The 20,327-nt window shown below is 46.1% G+C and overlaps 1 protein-coding gene across 6 annotated transcripts in view; it reads left to right on the top strand.

Moving 5' to 3' along the window:
• The window catches only part of ERMARD (ER membrane associated RNA degradation), a 452,987-nt gene that overhangs the window by 133,853 nt on the left and 298,807 nt on the right, over positions 1 to 20,327 (top strand). For all 6 annotated transcript variants that reach the window (XM_029594214.1, XM_029594212.1, XM_029594213.1 and 3 more), the window contains one exon: positions 18,090 to 18,179. In XM_029594214.1, the coding sequence (XP_029450074.1) occupies positions 18,090 to 18,179 (90 nt within the window). The remainder of the gene's footprint in view (positions 1 to 18,089; positions 18,180 to 20,327) is intronic.

The following is a 20,327-nucleotide window of genomic DNA, read 5'->3' as shown; positions in this document are numbered from 1 at the left end:
GCAGAGACGGCTCCAGACCCAGCGGCTAGCCTGGCAGCCCACGCCGACGCGCGGGGGCATCAGACCTGGACGCAGGGCTGTCTGCCCCGACACTGCCGCCGGCAGCCCGGTCATGGGAGGAGGTAGGGAGCCGTGCCCGCGGACGGCCGCGGGCGCGGAACACAACAGTGTTCAGCCAGTCTGCTTTTTTCATTATGTATTAATTTATGTATGGTGCACAGTATTTTGTATTGTATTCTTTGCTCAATGGGGAGCCAGTGTAATTCAGCCAGTGTTTCGGTGATGTGGTCTCTTTTACTTTTGCCGGTCAGAATTCTTGCAGCTGTGTTTTGCAAAATTTGTAGTGGTCTTAGTGAGGTGTATGGTAGACCTAGTAGAAGGGCGTTACAATAATCAATGCTTGCAAATATCAATGTATGTAGTACTGATCGAAAGTTGGCGGTTGTTAGAAATGGTTTGAGTCTTCTGAGTACCATGAGTTTGGCGTATCCTTCCTTTACTTTTAAAGATATATGTTGTTTTAAGCTTAGTTCTGTGTCAATTATTACTCCTAGGTTCTGTACTTTCTCTGCTAATATTATTTGTTGGTTGTTTTGAGTGTGATTGGGCTCTGTATGATTTCCATATTTTTGCGTTCTAAATGTAGGAATTCTGTTTTCTCTATATTAATTACTAAATCCATTTGGTTTAGTAGCTGTTTGATGATATCTAGATACATGTTTGCTATGTTTAATGTTTTCTCAATTGTGTCGTTGATGGGTAATATTAATTGAATATCGTCAGCGTATATACAGTGTGTGATGCCCAGACCAGCCAGCAGGTGGCACAATGATAACAATGGTTGAAAAGTGTAGCAGATAGGGCGGATCCTTGTGGTACTCCTGTTTGAAGGTTTATTTTTTATGACATTACGTCATTGATTTGTACTTGGAAATATCTGTTACTTAGATATGACCTAAACCATTTGATAGTTTTGTTACTTAATCCTATTTCTTCTAGTCTATTTAACAGTATGTCGTGATTTACAGTATCAAAGGCGGCTGACAGGTCTAGCATCACTAGGATGTAATGTTTACCACTATCGAACCCCCGCATGATGTTATCTATCAGCGCAAGCAGTAGTGTCTCTGTGCTATAGTGTTTTCGAAAGCCATGTTGGGAAGGATACAGGATATTATTGTTATCCAGGTGTTCTGCTAGTTGCTTCTGAATAATTTTTTCTATTAATTTTGCAATTAAGGGCAGGTTTGATACTGGTCTGTAATTGCTCAGGTTAAGTGGGTCGCTGTTTTTCTTCTTTAAAATTGGTTTTACAATTGCTCCTTTTAGTGCGTCTGGCATGGTTACTTCCTCTAATGATAGATTGAATATCTTTGCCAAATCTAAATGATAGATTGACTATCTTTGCCAAATCTAAATTTACCAAGGACCTCTAGTCCGCTTTCATCTGCCGCTGTCTCCATCTGCCTCATGGTAATTTGCCAAGGGCCCATCCAACATATTAATATAGTTCTGTATCTCCATTACATCCGTTAACCAACGCGGACCTCCAGGTGCCGACACTCGAATCCTAGCTGGGTACACCATCATAGCTCGCATGCCCAATATGTGTAGTTTTGCGCAGTATGGGGAAAGCACATACTGTTGCGCAGATAGGGCCGCGGAGAAATCTTGAAAAACAAGGAATTTTTTATCATATGTGAGCGACTTCCCCGATCTTACCGCTTGTAAAATTTCAGATTTATGCGCAAACTTTAATATCTTGGCGATTACAACTCATGGTCGATCCTGCAGGGCTCTTTTGGGGCCTAACCTGTGGGCGCGTTCAATTCGCAGAGGTCCCTGTGTTTGTGAGATGTTAAATTCCCAGGTAAGCCAAGTTTCCAGCATGCTAGGGAGCTCCTGGTCGTCTAAAATTTCAGGAAGGTTCACAAAACGGAGGTTCGACTGTCAGGACCTATTCTCCAGGTCCTCCAGACGGTCCATGTGTTAGGCATTGACGATTTTAAGGGCGGCCAGCTCAGATTGCGAGGTGTGGAGGCCATCTTGAACATTGCAGATTCTCTGTTCGAGATTGGTGAAACGCCTCTTTGTTACGCCTGTCGGTTGCAGACGGCTGCGACCTCTCATGCTCACTTCTTTTCTCTATGCACCATCTATTCTGGGACAAGTAGCGGCATGCGCCAGCCAACGCCGACCTCCCCGGTATCCCCGGGACAGCGTGGGCAGTGCCGACTTCCATCTTGTATCCGGAATTACTTAGGTGCGCGCACATGGGCCTCCTAAGTACATGTCATGGCGGAAACCTCGGGGGCGTCCCCTCTCGATGACATCAGCTCGCATCCATACCTAAGCCTACCACCTCCAAGACGAGTTAGCAAGGAGTTTCCTCATTGCTGAATCCACTCGATACATGGACTTCCTGTTCCTGCTCCTTCCTGGGTCAACGGCACTCTTGAGTACCTGCTCCTCAGGGGCTCTTCTCGTTCTTGGCTATCCGCTCCTCGGAGCGCCTTCCTGTTGTGACTCTGCCTACCCACTTCCTCTGAGCTTCTCTGGGATTTTCATTTGTGAGTACTTCTCAGTCTGCAGCCTTGCTGCTTGCTGGCATTTTCGGCTGTGTACCCCGTACCATGGGCCACTACCGCTTCTCTACAGCAAGCCTTCCTGAACATCCTGCGCTGTAGTCTTTCACTGTACATACTGACTTCCTCGAACTGCCTATGCCTCTGTTATCCACATCTGCACAGACTCCTCGGTGTATCCCTCACTGCGGGCCTCTACTGGATCTGTACCTGAGGTATTCTACTGTCTGAGGGACCTCCTGGCATACCCCGTGCCGCGGGCCACTACCAGATCTACAACAGCAGCGGCGCTACTGTGAAAACTTCCCTACTGCTCAGAACTGTGTTATCCTTGCCTCCCGCTCTGCAGGCTCTGCCTCCTTTCTTCCCATAATAAAGCTTCTCTCCAGGTGTGACCTGTGCTTCAAGACCAAGCCTACCGACGGTGAGGCCCACGGGGCTCCTCCCCATGGGCGGAGACATTGCTTACCTCGGCCCAGGGTTCACTTCAATACCAAAACCATAACACTCTCATAGCCTTTGATGGAGGTGGTAAGGTCAGTTAGTTGGCTGGAGATTTTTTTGAATTCTGGCTCCAGGACTTCCACTAAGGCGGTTTTCATGTCAGCCCAAATTACGGGTAAATGCGGCTCTGCAACCCCGGCATAGTCATTGGATGGCATATCAGAAGGCCACAACCTTTCCTTGTCTTTCTCCTTGTCCTTCTTGGCAGTGCGGGTCGACATAATGGATGTTGGGGGGAACAGCAGTGCTTGAGAAGCCAAGGAATGTCCTCACTGATCCAAAAAGTGACGTTTGCAGCTGCGGATGGGGCTGGATGTCAGAATAAGGAGCCGAGAAAGGAGAATTACATCTGCTCCCTTCACTGCATCATGAGATCTCCCCTGCATGTGGCTATTTTATAACATGCACGCATTGGTTTGCGCATATTATAAAATACAATTTCCTTGTGCACATGTGCGCAAGATTTTAATGTCTGCACGCGCTTGTGCAGGTGGGTGGCCTCCCCCACATGCAACAGGTCGATTAAAAAAAAAAAAAATGTTGGCGACACAAGTAGGGTTTTCCTAGTTCCCTATCCCCCTAACTACCCTTCCTACCTTTTCCCCTCTCCTCCCCGACCCCTAACCCCTACCTAGCTAGTCCAAATTTTTTTGTTTTATTATTTACTGCTCCTTCCAAGCAGAAGTAACTTCGGTGTGCCGGCTTCTCCAGGACAGGACCTAATTAAATTTGACTTATTAATTGGAGGGAGGACACTGAAGAAATCTATTGTGACAACATTTAACATTCAAATGGGTAACTGATAAAATGAGGAAACTGTTAGGAAAATATTGAAAGGAATAGCTGCAAAGGTTAAGAATTTACGTCCAGCATGGATTTTGTTTAAAATACTATCTTTGGTTAATACTCTGTCAGGTAGTACTGGATGAGAAAATCATTAATATGGAGTTCCCTTATAAATCACTCTCTCTTTCCAGGACCCCAAACGTAATGCACTATTGCTCCTAAGAGATAATGTATTAGTAAGAGCAATAATTGTTTATAAAGACAGAGCAACTTACCAATCAGACAGAGAGTCTTCAGTAAAAGTTTATGCTTGTTTATTATGTACAAGTAAATACCTATCTATTCTTTTAGAGTAAATTTGATCAGTTCTTATCTAGGAAGGATACAGAAGAAAAAGAAATGGTTATCTTACCCACAGATTAAATGCCGTTCCTGGACTTCTATCTCCTGTCTCAGTAAAGATGGATATAGCAGTATCTAAGCTCACTAAGGGGTAGATTTTAAAAGGTCCTCGCATGCAAATGGACGTTGCTATTTTATATCATGCACCTACCTAACCTTGCTCCTTTTTCCCTCTCCACACCAGCCCCTAAATCTACCCTAGCTAACCCTTTTTAATTTGTTTTTTTAACTTACCTGCTCTGATAAGCAGAAGTAAGTTACGCGTGCCAGCCAGCTGCCAGTACGTGCTGTCCTGGCCCGCCCTGCCCAACCTCTTCCTGCCAGACCCCATCCCCAGGCCCAACCCTTCTGGGTCGGCATGTCTTAGCATATTGGGGGTTACGTGCGTGGCTGGGCTCTTTTGAAAATGCATGTGGCGCGCACAGGTCCCATTCACACACATAACCCCTGAATTTTATGTGTGCAGGCTTTTAAAATTGGCTAAATTGTATTGTATTTATACTTTTTATTTGTTTACAGAATTGGGACTATAGACAAACTCAATTATTTAAAAACAGTGGCACATAATGTCTTCTTAGGAATTTAAAAGCAGATAAAGCCACATACAAGTAAATTTTCAAAGGGCTGCACGTGTACATTTGGGGGTTTATGCACATGGCCAGGCTTTGTGTGCCACGCATATTATACAATGGGCCCGGCCATGTGCGTAAACCCCGGTACGCTCAGAAGTGCCGGCCGAGGGAAAAGGGGCGGCCTTGGGGATGTGGTCTGTGGGGGGGCGGGTCAGGACAGTGCCATTAGCCGCTGTCTCGGGGAAATGCATGCTGGCAGCAGGACAGTGCACACAGATTACGTCTGTCCGGAGGAATAAGTATTAAAATAAAAAATTAGACATAGTTAGGGTAGGTTAAGGGGGCATGGAGGAGAGGGGGATAGGGTTAGGGATAGTAAAGATTCCTCCCAGTCCACTCCTTAATTGGAGTGGATTGGGAGGGAACTGAGGGAGGCCCGATTACGTTGCCATGAGTTTCTTTGAAAAATTCCTCCCCCCCCCCCCCCCCGTGCATGCGAGTCGCGGGCTGCCCGCACATGCGCATGTAGCCATCGGATTTTATAACACACGCGCGCATGTTATTAAATCAGCGTGTCCATGGGCATGCACCGGGAACCGTGCGCACATGGACACGTGCGCGCTCTTTTTAAAATCGACCTCATAAAGTCTGTCCCATCATTTATTTATGTTTAATGACTTATAGAGTCTATCTGCTTAGCCATATTGCAGTATTATTAAATATATTTTTATCTCACTTAAGGGCAGATTTTTAAAGCCCTGCATACGTAAATCTCGGTATTTACGTGCGCCGGGTGAATCCTCCAAGAGATCTTGTCACGCGCATAAAGGCCAGGACATGCTCATGTGCTGGGCCTTTTGGAAGAGACGGGCCAGAGGGCATATTTTGGGAGGGGGGGGGGTGGGCTAGGACAGCGCCATTATTCGCAGACCCGGAGCCTCGCACGCCGGCTGACTTCCAGCGCGCACAAGTTACTGAAGAAACTTGAAAAATAAAAGGTAAAACATTTTAAAAATTGTTTTTAGAAGGTGAGGAGTAGAGGAGAAGGGTTTATAAGGGAACAAGGGGTGATCCAGGAAACTACAGACCAGTGAGTCTGATGTCTGTGTCAGGCAAAATGGTAGAAACTATCATAAAGAACAAAATTACTGAACATATAGATAGGCATAGTTAAATTGGGACAAAGCCAACATTGCAAGGGAAGTCTTTCTTCACCAATCTGCTAGACTTTTTGAGGGCATAAATAAACATGTGGATAAAGGTACACAAATTGATATAGTGTATCTGTATGGATTTATTTATTTATTGGGTTTTATATACCATCACTCGGATTCTATCATAACGGTTTACAACAATAAATAATGTACATCAAGAACAATAAAAACAGCTTAATAAAAACTAAAAAAGTATTTGACAAAGTCCCTCATGAGAGCCTTCTTAGGAAAAAAATGTTATGGGATGGGGGCAGTGTCCTTTTGTGGATTGGGAACTGGTCAAAATATAGAAAAGAGAGAATAGGGCTAGCTGGCAAATTTTCTCAATGGGGAGAGATGAATAGTAGAGTGCTCCAAGGATCTATTCTTGGAATACTGCATTTTAACACATTTATAAATTACCGGAAAAATGGGAACGAGTGAGGTGATCAAATTTGTCAATGACCCAAAATTATTCAGAGTTGTTAAATCACAAGAGGATTGTGAGAAATTGCAAGAGGACCTTGCAAAGTTTGGATACTGGGAATGCAAATGGCAAATGAAATTTAATGTGGACAAGTGCAAAGTGATGCAATTAGAGAAGAGTAACCCAGATTATAACTGCACAATAAAGGTTCCACATTAGGAGTCACCATTCAGGAAAAGGATCTAGGTGTCATAGTTTATAATACATTGAAATCTCCTTCTCAATGTGTAGTAGCAGCCAAGAAAGCAAATAGAATGCTAGGGATTATTAGGAAAGGAATGGAGAATAAAACAGAGAATATCAATAATGCCTCCATATCGCTCCATGGTGCGACCTCATCTTGAGTATTGCGTGCAGTTCTGGTCACGACTTCTAAAAAAAGATGTAGCAGAATTAGAAAAAGTACAGAGAAGGGCAACCAAAATGATAAAGGGGATGGAACTATTCCATATGAGAAAAGAGAAAAAAGGGTAGATATGATAGATTTCCATAAAATAATGAGTGGAGTGGAATGAGAAAACATGAATCGGTTGCTTGCTCTTTTAAAAAGTACCGATTAAGTGACACACAATGAAGTTACTAAGTTGTACATATAAAACTAATGAAATAAAGTATATTTTTTTTAATCAATGCATAATTAACCTCTGGAATTTGTTGCCAGAGGATTTGGTAAAGTTGTTAGTGTAATTGCCTTTTAAAAAAGATTTGGCAAATTCCTAGTGTAAAAGTTCATAAACCATTAGTAAGGTGGATTTGCAGAAATCCACTGCTTATCACTGGTTTAAGCAACATGGAATCTACTACCCATTGGGATTATGCAGGTGTTTATGTCATGGATTAGGAATTGTTTGAAACAAGATATTGGACTTGATGGACATTTGGTCTGATCCAATATGGCAATCTTATGTTCAATGTTATGTTATGATGTTAGGCCATAGGATCTTTTTCTTGTCACACCCTTGGCATGTCTGTTATGGTTGTGGACCCTTGAGCCGGGACGGGTGTTAGCACCACCACAGAGGGAAGGCCCTCAGTGGTTCCTGTCGATGGTAAGTGGTGCAGGTGAGGTCAGCCCAGCTGGAGCTTCACCTATACCAGCCCTCGTTCCCCACAGGTTGAGCCCTTGGGTACTGGGACCGGCAGGGCTTAGGTGCGGGTTGCCTCGGTGAAGCTGGAGCAGAGAGATGAAGACGAGATCTAGAGTCCGGGTCTGGGCAGGCAGCAGAGAAGTAGAACGAGAGTCCAATCCGAGAATCTGGGGCAGGCAGCAGACGAGTAGACTGAGGAAACCAGGCCAGGGGTCGAGACAGGCAGCAGACAAGCGAAGTCGAGGAGCAAGCCAGGGGTCGGTACCAGGAGATCAAGGCGAAGTGGAATTCTGAGGAACTGGAGTATGAAGGAAGGAGCAAGGTCAGGAACTGGACCAGGAACTGAATGAATGCAGCAGCTAGCACTCCAAGGAGACGACCTGTTGCTAAGGCAAAGAACGGAGGACTGAGGCAGGGTTTAAATACCCCTCAGTCCTGACGTCATCGTTCGTGGCTGGGCCAAAGTTTCCCGCTGCGGCCCCTTTAAGAGGGAGAGCCTCCCACAGTCGCGCGCCTAGGGAGAGCTCCACCGAGAGCAGGACCACTGCGTTCAAACCACGTGGGAGGCAGCAGGTGGTCGGCCCCCAACGCGGGGAGCATCGCGCCAACCGGGAAGCATGCTGGCTTGCAGCAGGCAGGTAGGGGGGCCGGCCGTGGTCTTCTGCGGCCGGGACCCACAACAGTACCCCACCTCCTTACGCCCCCTCGCAGAAGGACCAGGCTTGTTGGGGTGAGTACGATGGAAGTGTTGGAGTAGGGATTTATCCAGAATGTTTGATGATGGCTCCCAGGAATTTTCCTTGGGACCGAATCCCTCCCAGGAGATCAGATACTCCCAACGTCTCTGGTTTCTTCTCACTTTCAGGATCTCCTTGACTTGATAAACTGGGTCATCTTCAGAAGCAAGCTCCGGAGTCTTGGGTGGAGAAGCGTGGAATGTGGAGAGCACCAGTGGTTTTAGCAGGTGTTGTGTCCGCCGTTGCCCGACACCCTCTCTCCGCCCTCCTTACCTCTCTGGCGCCTCCCTCTCCGATTGCGGGAAGATTGACTGCCGCGGCGTTCTCCTGCCGCAAGTCTTCGGGCGTTCCCGGACCGGCTCGACGCCGCAACCACCATGTTTCCTGGAGGCCTGGGGGCGCGCGCCCGGCACGGCCCCGATTGAAGGACCGGCAATGGCGCGAACCTCGGGGACATCTCCCGAAGATGACGTCCCCCACGACGGATATTTAAGGTCTCAGTAATTGCTAACAGATTGAGTTAGCAAGGGTTTCGCTACCTAAGCTACTCTGCCTTCGGACTTACCAGAGGTACCCGCTCCTCGGGGGCCTCGCTCTCCTTTGTTTTTCAGGTGACAGTCTGGAACCGGTACTTTCTCCTTGAGGGCCCTCGTTCCCAGACTTGCTCTTCTGCCTGGAAGTCTTCACTACCAACTATATCAGCTACATCAGTGAATTACCAATGTTCTCTCTGAGCTTTCCCTGGAACCAGGTACTCGCTCCTCAAGGGCCTATACTTGCCAGCTTCTGGGCTTCATTGGGACATTGTGTGAATGTTACCATCTGCATACTCTGCCTACTCACTATATCTCAGTCTCTCCTCAGCTCAGCCTCCAGGGATCGCTGTTCCAGTCTCTGAGGTACTACAGCCCAGCCGGGATTATCAGCTCACTACTGCCATCTCTGGTGGTTCAGTAAACTGTCTAATAAAAGAACTAGAAACATAGAAATGACGGCAGAAGAAGACCGAACGGCCCATCCAGTCTGCCCAGCAAGCTACGCACTTTATCCTTTTCTTTTTTTTTTATCTTTTTCTATCACCCACCCACCCCACCACCATCGTAGAGAGCAGCGCCGGATCTGCATCCAAGTGAACATCCAGCTCAATTAGGGGTAGCAACCATTGCAACAAGCAGGCCACACCCTTGCCACATACTCTTACCCACCCCTGTTTTGGTTTTTTTTTGGAGATGGCAGCCCTCTATCCTTCTGCTCCATGAAGGTGGAACACCAACCACTGGTGTTTGTCTCCATACTCTGATCCTGACTGGTGGTCCCTCTCGGGATCTTCCCCCGAGGGCGTGGACATCTGCCACCAGCCCAAGGATCCACCCACAACTACCTCAAATACCAACAGAGTGCTACTCCTGTCTGATTGCTCCTCCCATCAGGCATCAGATCATCAACAGATTGCTAACTCCCTAGCAGATCCGTAATAGCAGGGACACATGGAAGGTGTTATGGATCCACAAACTGGTGGGGAGGCGTAGACGATAAGTCACAGGGCCCAACCGCTTACCAATAGAAAACGGGCTGATGTATCTTGGAGCAAGCCTCATAGAGGGGACCCGAAGGCAAATGTGGTGGGTGCTGAGCCACACCCGATCCCCCTGGTTGAATGAAGAAGCCAGTCAGCGATGCTTGTCCGACGCTTGTTTAGCAGTCTTGGCGGCTTTTTAAAGATTGGCATTGGTGGAATCTCATAGTTCGTGGAGCTGCTGTGCCGTGAGCTGCACTGCTGGGGCGGGTACCAATAAGGGCAGAGGTAAAGGAGGTCTGTGTTGCTTACCGGAGTCCACTTGGAAAGGAGAAGCCCCGGTAGCGGAGTGTACATGAGTATTGTGAGAAAACTCCGCCCAAGGCAGCAACAAGGCCCAATCGTCGTGACGGGTCCCTACAAAGGAATGGAGGAAGGTCTTCAGACCCCAATTAACCCGTTCTGCCTGGCCATTCCCCTGGGGGTGGAAAGCCGTGGTGAAGTCCAGTTGGATTCCGAATTTTTTGCACAAGGACCGCCAGTATTTAGCCATGAACTGGGGACCACGGTCAGAGGTAATGTGTCGAGGCAATCCATGGAGGCGGAACACATGCTGCGTGAACAGCCGTGCCAGTTCTAAGGCTGGAGGTAACTTGGGGAGAGGAATGAAATGAGCCATCTTAGAGAATCTGTCTACTATTACCCAAATTACTTGATTGCCCTGTGAGGGGGGTAAATCCACCACAAAGTCAGTGGAGATGTGTGTCCAGGGTTCGTCCGGAGTCGGGAGAGGTTGGAGAAGGCCACAGGGACGGCCTGGTAAGAGTTTTTGTTGCGCACAGATTGGGCAGGAGCTAACGTAGGCTTGCACATCTTGAGCCATGCGGGGCCACCAGTAATAGCGCTATACCAGCTCCATGGTATGAGTTCTACCAGGGTGTCTGGCAGTGAGGGAGTCATGGCCCCAAGCTAGGACCTTGGGCTGAAGGCGGAGTGGAACTACAGTTTTTTCCTGAGGTATTGTGTGAGTGGCTGCCAGGAGAACCTGGGCCGGATCCTGAATGAACCAGGGTTGGTCCAGGCTATCCCCAGGATCATGGAGTCTTGATAGGGCATCTGCCCTGGTGTTTCTTATGGCCAGTCAGTAGCATAGGGTAAAGTGGAATCGGCTGAAGAAGAGAGACCAGTGGGCATGGCGTGGATTCAAGCACTGTGCTTTACTGAGGTATTCCAAATTTTTGTGGTCGGTGTAAACCGTAATGGAATGTTGTGCCCCCCTCTCCATTCCTCGAACGTCAGTTTTATGGCCAAGAGCTCCTTATATCCAATTCCATAATTTCTTTCAGTCAGGGAGAATTTGCAGGAGAAGGAGCACGGTAGTAAGGCTCCCTGGAGTGAGTGTTGGCTGAACACGGCCCCTACAGCTATATCTGAGGCGTCCACCTCTACAATAAAGGGACGAGACGGGTCCAGGTGGCGAAGGCAAGGTTCTTGTAGAAAAGCCTGTTTTAGTTCCTCAAAGGCTGCAATAGCTGCTGGGGGCCAGTGTTTGGCGTCTGCACCCTTTCTAGTTAGGGCGGTGAGTGGAGCCACGATGCAGGAGTACTGTGGAATGAAGTTCCTATAGAAGTTGGCAAAGCCAAGGAATCGTTGTAGTGAGCGGAATCCCAAGGGTTGAGGCCACTCCCGGATGTTGGCTAGTTTATTCGGGTCCATCCAGAAGCCTGTCATGGAAACAATAAACCCTAAGAAGGGTAAAGACTCCTGCTCGAAGAGACATTTCTCCAATTTAGCGAATAAATGGTTGACTCTCAGACGCTGAAGGACTTGGCGAACCTCTGCTAGATGGGTACTCAGGTCTTTGGAGTAGATCAGGATGTTGTCGAGGTAAACGATCACACACTTGTTGAGCATGTCCCGAAACATTTCATTCATTAGGTTTTGGAAGACTGCCGGCGCGTTGCACAAGCCGAAAGTCATCACTAGGTACTCGTAGTGGCCATCATGCGTATGAAAGACGGTCTTCCATTCGTCCTCAGGCTTGATTCGGACCAAATTGTAGGCCCTTTGTAGATCCAATTTTGTAAACATCTGGGCTCCCTGAAGACGATCCAGAAGTTCAGAGATGAGAGGGAGAAGATAGCAGTCCCGGAAAGTAATGGAGTTGAGACCCCGATAATCTATACAGGGCCTCAATGAGCCATCCTTTTTGACTTTGAAAAAGAATCTAGTGCCCACTGGGGTCGTGGATGGTCGGATGAAGCCCCGATCTAGGTTCTCCTTAATGTACTGGGATATCGCCTGAGTTTCCGGCAAAGACAATGGATACACCCGGCCTCTGGGAGGAACGGTGTCAGGAAGAAGATTGATTGCACAATCAAAGGGACAGTGCTCAGGTAGCGTCTCTGCTTTTTCTTTTGAAAAGATGTCCACGTACTCTGTGTATGGAGGTGGTAGTTGCAGAATGGTGGCAGCAAGCAGAAGCTGTGGTCGAGGCAGATCCTGAAGGCTGGTGGAGAAACACTCAGTGTCCCACGAGGCTATTTGGAGAGTCTCCCAGTTGATGGTCGGAGAGTGCTTACGCAGCCACGGGAGGCCCAACACTACCGGATGGACAGCCTTGTCGAGAATCAGGAAGGAGATTTCTTCCTCGTGGAGTACTCCAGTCCGGAGGGTCACAGGGGCTGTACAGGAAGCCACTTGCCCAGGCAGAGGATCCCTGTGGATAGCGGAGGTTTGCGTGGGAGCACCGGAAGTTGTAGCTGATTGACGAGTTTGGCTAGGATGAAATTTCCTCTGGCACCAGAATCAGTAAAGGCCAGAGTCATGAGGGATCCCCCAGAGAATTGGAGGGTTATTGGTACTGTACATTGGGGAGCAGGTTTGATACATCCTGAGGCACCTAGGCCCGAGAGTTTTCCGGGTGCTCTGGACATTGGGCTAGTAGGTGACCCTTTTTGCCGCAATACAGTACAGTCCTCCAAGCTATTATTTTATCGAAGATTGACTATTGTAATGCGCTCTTACTTGGCATTCCTGCAACACACACTAAGCCACTTCAACTCCTACAAAATGCCGCCGCTCGGATATTGTCAAACACAAAGAAAAGAGATCACATCACCCCCACACTTATTGAACTACACTGGCTCCCTATACAGTCACGAATTCTTTATAAAACACTCTCGATCATACATAAGAGTCTAGTAAATTCCAACCTCAACTGGCTTAACCCCCCCCCTCTTACCTCGTACCTCCAAGAGACCTACACGCCCAGCTCTTCAAGGAACACTCCGTGCCCAATCTATTAAATCTTTTAAACTCTCCTCCACTATTAACAGAGCCTTTTCTCTTGCCGGCCCCACCATATGGAACTCACTGCCCCATGATATCCGCATAGAGACCTATACCCCCACTTTCAAAAAGAAACTTAAAACATGGCTCTTTCAGCAAGCCTACTCCATCTCACCCCCTATTACATAAAACCCCCCTATGAATGTTATACTGATATCTTGGTATGAACGCCTTTACGTCTGATGATTTTGTACTTTGCACTTTCATGTATATAGTTATAGTTATATTCCATAGCATCTACCCAATGATGCCTGTTATATGTAAGGGCTCCTCCCAAAAATTTATTTATATGTTGCCTAGTTCATCATATTATATTATGTTATCTGTTATATGTTAAATGTACGGGCACTGCCCAATGGTTTTTTGTTCACTGTGAACCGATACGATGTGCGAACGGATATCGGTATAAAAGAAATGTTAAATAAATAAATACAGACAGTCCAAGAGTCCTACGCCGTTGCTTCTCCTCAAGTGTTAAATGGCTTCGGCGTAACTGCATAGGCTCCTCGCTGTTGCCCTGGGAGGACTCGGCGGTGGCTGGAGAGGATAGTGGACAGGAGAACGATGGAGCCAGAGGAACCATTCGGTGTTCCTAGGCCCAAAAAAGAGGAGGCGGCATATTCCTTGCAGCCAAGAAATTCCTTAACCTCAAGCTACAGACTAGTTCCCCCCCCCCTCAAGACTTGAAATCGGTCTATTTAAATCCAAATCCCTGCAAGTCTGCCTCGTCTACGCCCCCCCCCCCCCCCCCCCCCCCCCGGCATACTCGAACAGGACCCATCCCCATTCATTGAATACATCACCGACAACATAAAGTCAGACACACCCGCAGTGATACTCGGAGACTTCAATCTCCATGTAGACACCCACCCCAACACACCTGCTTGTGAAACCCTACCTCTCACCCTCAAAGCCCTGGGCTTCAGACAGCTAATCTCCGAGCCCACACACAAAGCTGGCCACACCCTCGACCTCCTCTTTGTAAACACATGCATTACAGTACCCCAAACACCCAATACCACCCCTATCCCCTGGTCAGACCATTTTCTCATCAATGCCCACCTCACCATCAATACTGATACACCTATCACAAGCTCACATAAAAAAACAATTTCCCTCCGTAAACAATGCTCCTCGGAGGAACTCTCCCTAGCATTCAGCAAAGTAAGTGAAAATCTCGACTTAACTAACCCGGACACTGCTCTTCTATCTTGGAATAAGTCCATATCCAACATAGCCAATGATCTTTGCCCCATCATCCACAAAACAATAACCCCCACACGTACCGAGAGAAAGCCATGGTACACCGCTGAACTAAGAAAACTAAAGCGAGACCTCAGAACCAAGGAACGTACCTGGCGTAAACAGCCTACACCCACACACAAAATGGCCTACAAACACACTTTGCATACATACCGACAAGCAACCATCCACGCTAAACGCGACTTCTACGCAGCAAAAATCCACAGTTATAAATTAAATCCAAACGCCTTATTTTGCCTTGTTGCGGAACTCACAAAGTCCCCCTTTCCCTCCTCACAAGAAATAAACAGCATAGAGAAATGTGAGAATCTAGCCGACTACTTTCAAAATAAAATCTCCAAAATTCTAACACGTCTACCCCCTAACCCCGCACCCACAGACCCACTACCGTTCGACAACAACACTAACCTCAACTCCCTTGACACTACCTCCGTGATGGAAGTGGAATCCATACTAAAAAAGATGCGACCATCCACTCATAGCGCAGACACCATCCCATCAAAAATCCTCCTCTCCATTCCCTCTGCCGTTGCAAAACCAATAGCAGAAATCATAAACTGCTCCATCATTTCCGGGAAAGTCCCCGACCCACTTAAACTCGCCATCGTGAAGCCACTACTAAAGAAACCCACCCTTGACCACAATGACCCTGCAAATTACAGGCCCATTTCCAATCTGCCCTTCATATCTAAAATCATGGAGAAAGTGGTTAACACCCAACTCTCCGATTTCCTAGAAGAAAACAATATCCTACACCCCACTCAATATGGTTTTCGTAAAGAACGAAGTACCGAAAAACTCCTACTCGCATTAACGGATACCATTCTTAAAGGCATGGACCACGGCCAATCATATATACTCGCCCTTCTCGATATCTCAGCCGCGTTCGATACCGTGAATCATCAAATCCTCTTATCACGATTAGCAGAGATAGGCATCTCAAACACAGCCTTTTCCTGGTTCTCCTCATACCTAGACCACCGTAAATACTTAGTCAAGCTTGACGATTTCGAATCCACACACATTCCTCTCACACAAGGGGTACCCCAAGGCTCCTCTCTATCCTCCACCCTCTTCAATATATACTTACTCCCTCTCTGCCACCTTCTCTCTAAACTAGGACTAAAATTCTTCTTGTACGCAGACGACGTACAAATACTTATTCCAATCCAAAAATCCATCAGCGAAACCCTTCAATACTGGGAAATATGCTTGACATCCATTAATTCTCTCCTCTCCAATCTCCACCTAGCACTTAACACCTCGAAAACTGAAATCCTCATCCTAGCTAACCAACCCCTCAACTCAATCCACCAAATGATTCTCAACGCCTCACAAGTTCACACACTACCGCCCAGTGTCAGAGATTTAGGAGTAACCCTAGACAATCAACTCTGCTTCAAATCTCACATTAAATCACTTCTAAAAGGGGGCTTTTACAAACTACAAATCCTCAAAAAACTGAAGCCCCTTCTCCACGCCCATGACTTCCGCACGGTTATGCAAACCACCACACTAACCAAACTCGACTATTGCAACTCCCCCCTCCTAGGCCTCCCTTCCTCTACCACTAAACCACTCCAAATCCTCCAAAATACCATGGCAAGAATTTTAACAAACACCAGAAAAACTGATCACATCACTCCCATACTCCAAGACCTCCATTGGCTCCCCATCACCTTCCGTTCCCAATATAAAACTCTTACCATCCTCCACAACACATTATACATTGCGGGCCCTACCCTCTGGAATTACCTACCCGTCAAACTCCGCTTAGAACCGTCCCTGAGCCATTTCAAAAAAGGAATCAAGACATGGCTCTTTAAACAAGCATACCCTAATTCCACCCAATCCTAACCTTTGTTTTTCCATGATTCACCTCAGTCCCAACCTAACATATATCCTTTTCCCCGACCTCTATCTTCCATCCAAGAACCCTCCCCACTCCCACTCCCTCCCCATCCCCCATCCCCCAGCCCCCTCGCCCCCCCATTCGACCTTCCCTACTCCCCCCTGCTCCCTCCCCCAGTGCCCCTTCACCCCACTAACAATCACCCTCTTAAATTACTTTCACCCTATACCCGTTCCCTCCACCCCCTCTTCCCTCCAAGTCCTCTTCCCTCCAAGTCCTTCATTAGGAAGTTTCCTCCTGCTCCGGGGTTCACCAGAGCCAAGGTGGAGAGGTCCTGATCATCTGTGGAGATTGTCACAGGAAGAGTCAGTTGGGGAGTGGGAGTTGTGAAGCTGGAAGGGTGTCCAAACTTTTCCACATACTGTGTTCACTGTTTTATTATTTTAAATCTGTTAGAATCAGCAAATGTAATTTTGCATTAAAAATTATAGAAAGATGTCATGTTTAACTTGTTAATCTCAAAAGAGAGCCAAATGGAGCAATCTCAAAAAACAGCAAATAATAATCACAGATGAGCTAGCAAATCAACTAGAGTAAACGGGCACCATTCAGCAATTATAGTAGAGAAAGGGTGTCACAAGCCAGGTACTATAGTACTCCTTATCATGACTTACGTGGGTCAAGAATAGGCTACCCGGTCCTCTCTATTAGTCAAAGTGCATCTCAGTGCCTTAGAGGCTTAACATATTCAAATGGAGAGAAGCCAATATCCACTCACCCTTTAGTGTCAAAGTTCATGAAGGGCTTATGGCATATGAACCCTCCAGTAGCCAAAGCATCAGTGTCATGTGATCTCAATGTGGTATTGGCACAGCTTATGAAGCCCTTCTTGATTATGTCAGCTAGAAGAGTCAGGGAACTTAAGGCTCTAGTCCATTACTCGTATAACATTTTTCCACAATAGGGTGGTACTCTGCACCTACCCCAAGTTCCTACCAAAAGTGGTATCGGCTTTTCATATAAATCAAGCAATCGTGCTACCCACGTTCTTTCCAAGGCCGCATATACACAAAGGAGAAAAGTCCCTTCATTCACTGGACTTTAAGAGGGCCTTAACTTACTTTAGAAAGTGAATTTGATCGCATCGTCAGGCTTCAAAAACTTTTCATTTCTTATGATCCTAACCGTTTGGGCATACCATTTGCCAAGCGTACTCTGTCTAGCTGATAGGCAAGCTATATTGTGCACTGTTAAAGGGTCTCTCATGTGTGGGACTTTGATGATCAGATAACGGAATAAAATAAAATTAGTTCAAGCACAGCATTACTATACTTTTTGGCTTTTTCTTGTCTATATTTTAGTGGCTTTTACTGATTTTCTGGGAATCTGGTTATAGGGATATTTAAATATAAAATATTTCTGTCTCATTTGTTGTTTAATGAATACATGATACAGTAGTTGTGCCAGATACATGACTAGCAAATTTAAGTGTCTCTTTTTTAATACAAGGGCTGAATTGCATCCTTGTATACATAATATGCCATATCTTCAGAGAATGTGTGTTTCTTGTATTGTTTTCTGTTAGGTTTCACCTGTAGATGAGGGGTATTTTTATTATATTTTAACTAGTAGAATGAATATATAATATTTATTTTCTCTACTCTTCTTCTTTTAACATTTAAATAAAAAGAAAATGTAGTATACATAGGTGCAGCAATATATTTCTAACTTCAAGCTCTCCTTTGATTTTTAGGTATATTTGCTGATTGGTAAAGAGTGCCCTTTTCTATTAAGAGACTTGCTATCATCTATGGAGCTGACTACAGTCTTTGGGCAGTCTGTGGTGAGTACTTCTCTGTAGTGGGTACATATGAGACCATGCTTCCTTACTTATTTTAGAGGCTCATTCCTTCTTGCCGGTAAAATAAAGTTCCAGTGTTAGTGGATCTTCTGGAGTACCAAATGAGCACCATAAACAGAACAGGCAAAATAGAGGATTAATGAACATAAAGAGGCAGGTGTAGCAGCACTTGAGGGAAGCACTTCTCCCCCCTTCCTCCTGTGGCCTACTTGTGCTATGGCTCCAGCTTGGTATCAAACTGCTGTGTAATAGGGAAGTAGGGAAAGGAAAGAGATAGTAGAATGGAAAGAAAGCAAGAGGGAAAGGATAAATACAGAGTGCAGTGGTAAGATTAGGAGCGGAGAGAGGTGGGGTAAAATAAATGAGGAAGGCCTCTCTGTTGGTTTAGTTACTGAAACTTATGTGCAGTAGAAAACCAAAAAGGGGAGATGGCAGCACTGACTTGAATAAGGAATGATCTCCCACAGGCACTCCATCTTGTACTGCAGAGCTGTTGGAGATATCCTTAACTAGGAACATTGTAGGTAGGAGCAACTTGGTGGACCAATTGTTACTTATCTGCTGCTTTGTTTCTGTGTAAATGGAAAAGGAGAGAGCAAGGGAAGGAGTGAGGAGGGGTAAAAAGCAAGTGGGTTTAGGAAGAAAGCAAAGAGGGATTCTGCACCACTAGAGGAGGAAAAGCTGTAATTTGGCCCAGATGAAGAAAGAAGAGAAGCCCAGGTATTGGTGTACTTTTCCTGTTTATTTAAAGTAGGAGGTCAGATTGGTGGGGGAGGGTATACGTTCTCTCTTCCACCCCTTTCCCTCACCAAATTGGCATGGATTAGCTTTCTCTTCCTCCACCCCTGGTATTTTCTCACTCATACGGACACACTCACTTTCTCACCCCTACCTCCCCAGACTGTTTCATCAGCCTCAACCCTTCCACCAGTTGCAGCTGCAGCAGGGTGAATCAATAAAATATTTTAAAACCTTTATATTTCTTGATCTTATGTTTTCCTTATAGTCTTCCTTTATGTTTCTTTCTTGATCCTTCATCATTTTCTTTTCTATTTTCTTTGTTCCTTGAGAAGAAGCAGGATGTGTGAGGCCAAGTTAGGCAGTTCTTGTCTCCTGTCAGCAGAGGGCCTTGGTGGTCCTCTTAGACACTCTGGCTAGTCCCTTCTCCCACCCCACTTCTACCGGTATGGTTGATAACTTCCTGTTGGTTGCCATCTTGTTCCTGTTTGAACAGTTATATTCCAGACTCAGCCTCTGATTTCCAGAGCTTGGACCTAGACTTTGTATTCCTGTTTACTCCTAAATTGCTTCATGTATCCAGTGTTCCTGTTTGGTCCTAGTTTGTTTCATGAATCCAATCATCCCGCAGTGGTCCTGCCCTGCTTCTGTGGGCATCTTCATGTTTCCAGGTTTGGGTTTTGCATTGTCTTAGTGTGTGCCTTGTATTTAGTGTTGTTCCTGTGCAGGTTCTGCCGGCCACCAGCACCTGAGTGCTCAACTCACTGTCATTGATGGAAGATGCCCTTCCCTTGCTCCAGATAGAACCCGCCAATCTCACCCTGTCTGTGCACTGCCTGCTCTTGACTTTGAGATCACACCCACAGGTCATGACTTGATTTTTCTTATCTTCAACCCATGCTTGTGCAGGTATTGTGACTGAAAGAATCATATCAAAATAGTAAGAATTTGTTTGCTGTTGGAAGCTTTGGCTTTGGATTTCAGGATTTACTAAAAAACCAGGAGAATGGGACTGTAGTATCTGCTTCATGAGCAACATTGCAACTGTTTGTATGACTTGCCAAAACCTTTGTACAAACTCGAGTAGTTCTTTAAAAACCCACTCAACTAGTGGTTGAATAGCCTATTCATTTATTTATTTAAAAATGTTTGTATACCGTCGTTTAGTAATGCACCATCACAACGGTTTACAATTAGGCACGAAATAAGTTTGGTATATAAATTATCCAGAGAGTGCCAATAAATTTTCGGTTACATGTTTCAATAATATACTCTATGTGGAGAGTGGATTGGGATTTCCATTTATATGATTAATAGCATAATCATATACGTTCTATACTGTCCTTCTCCTAATTTAATACTTAATTATGATGAAATAACAATAATAAAGTA

Source organism: Rhinatrema bivittatum, chromosome 3 (genome assembly GCF_901001135.1).
Source record: "Rhinatrema bivittatum chromosome 3, aRhiBiv1.1, whole genome shotgun sequence".
NCBI lineage: Eukaryota > Metazoa > Chordata > Amphibia > Gymnophiona > Rhinatrematidae > Rhinatrema > Rhinatrema bivittatum.
This window is presented reverse-complemented; position numbering and strand designations above follow the sequence as displayed.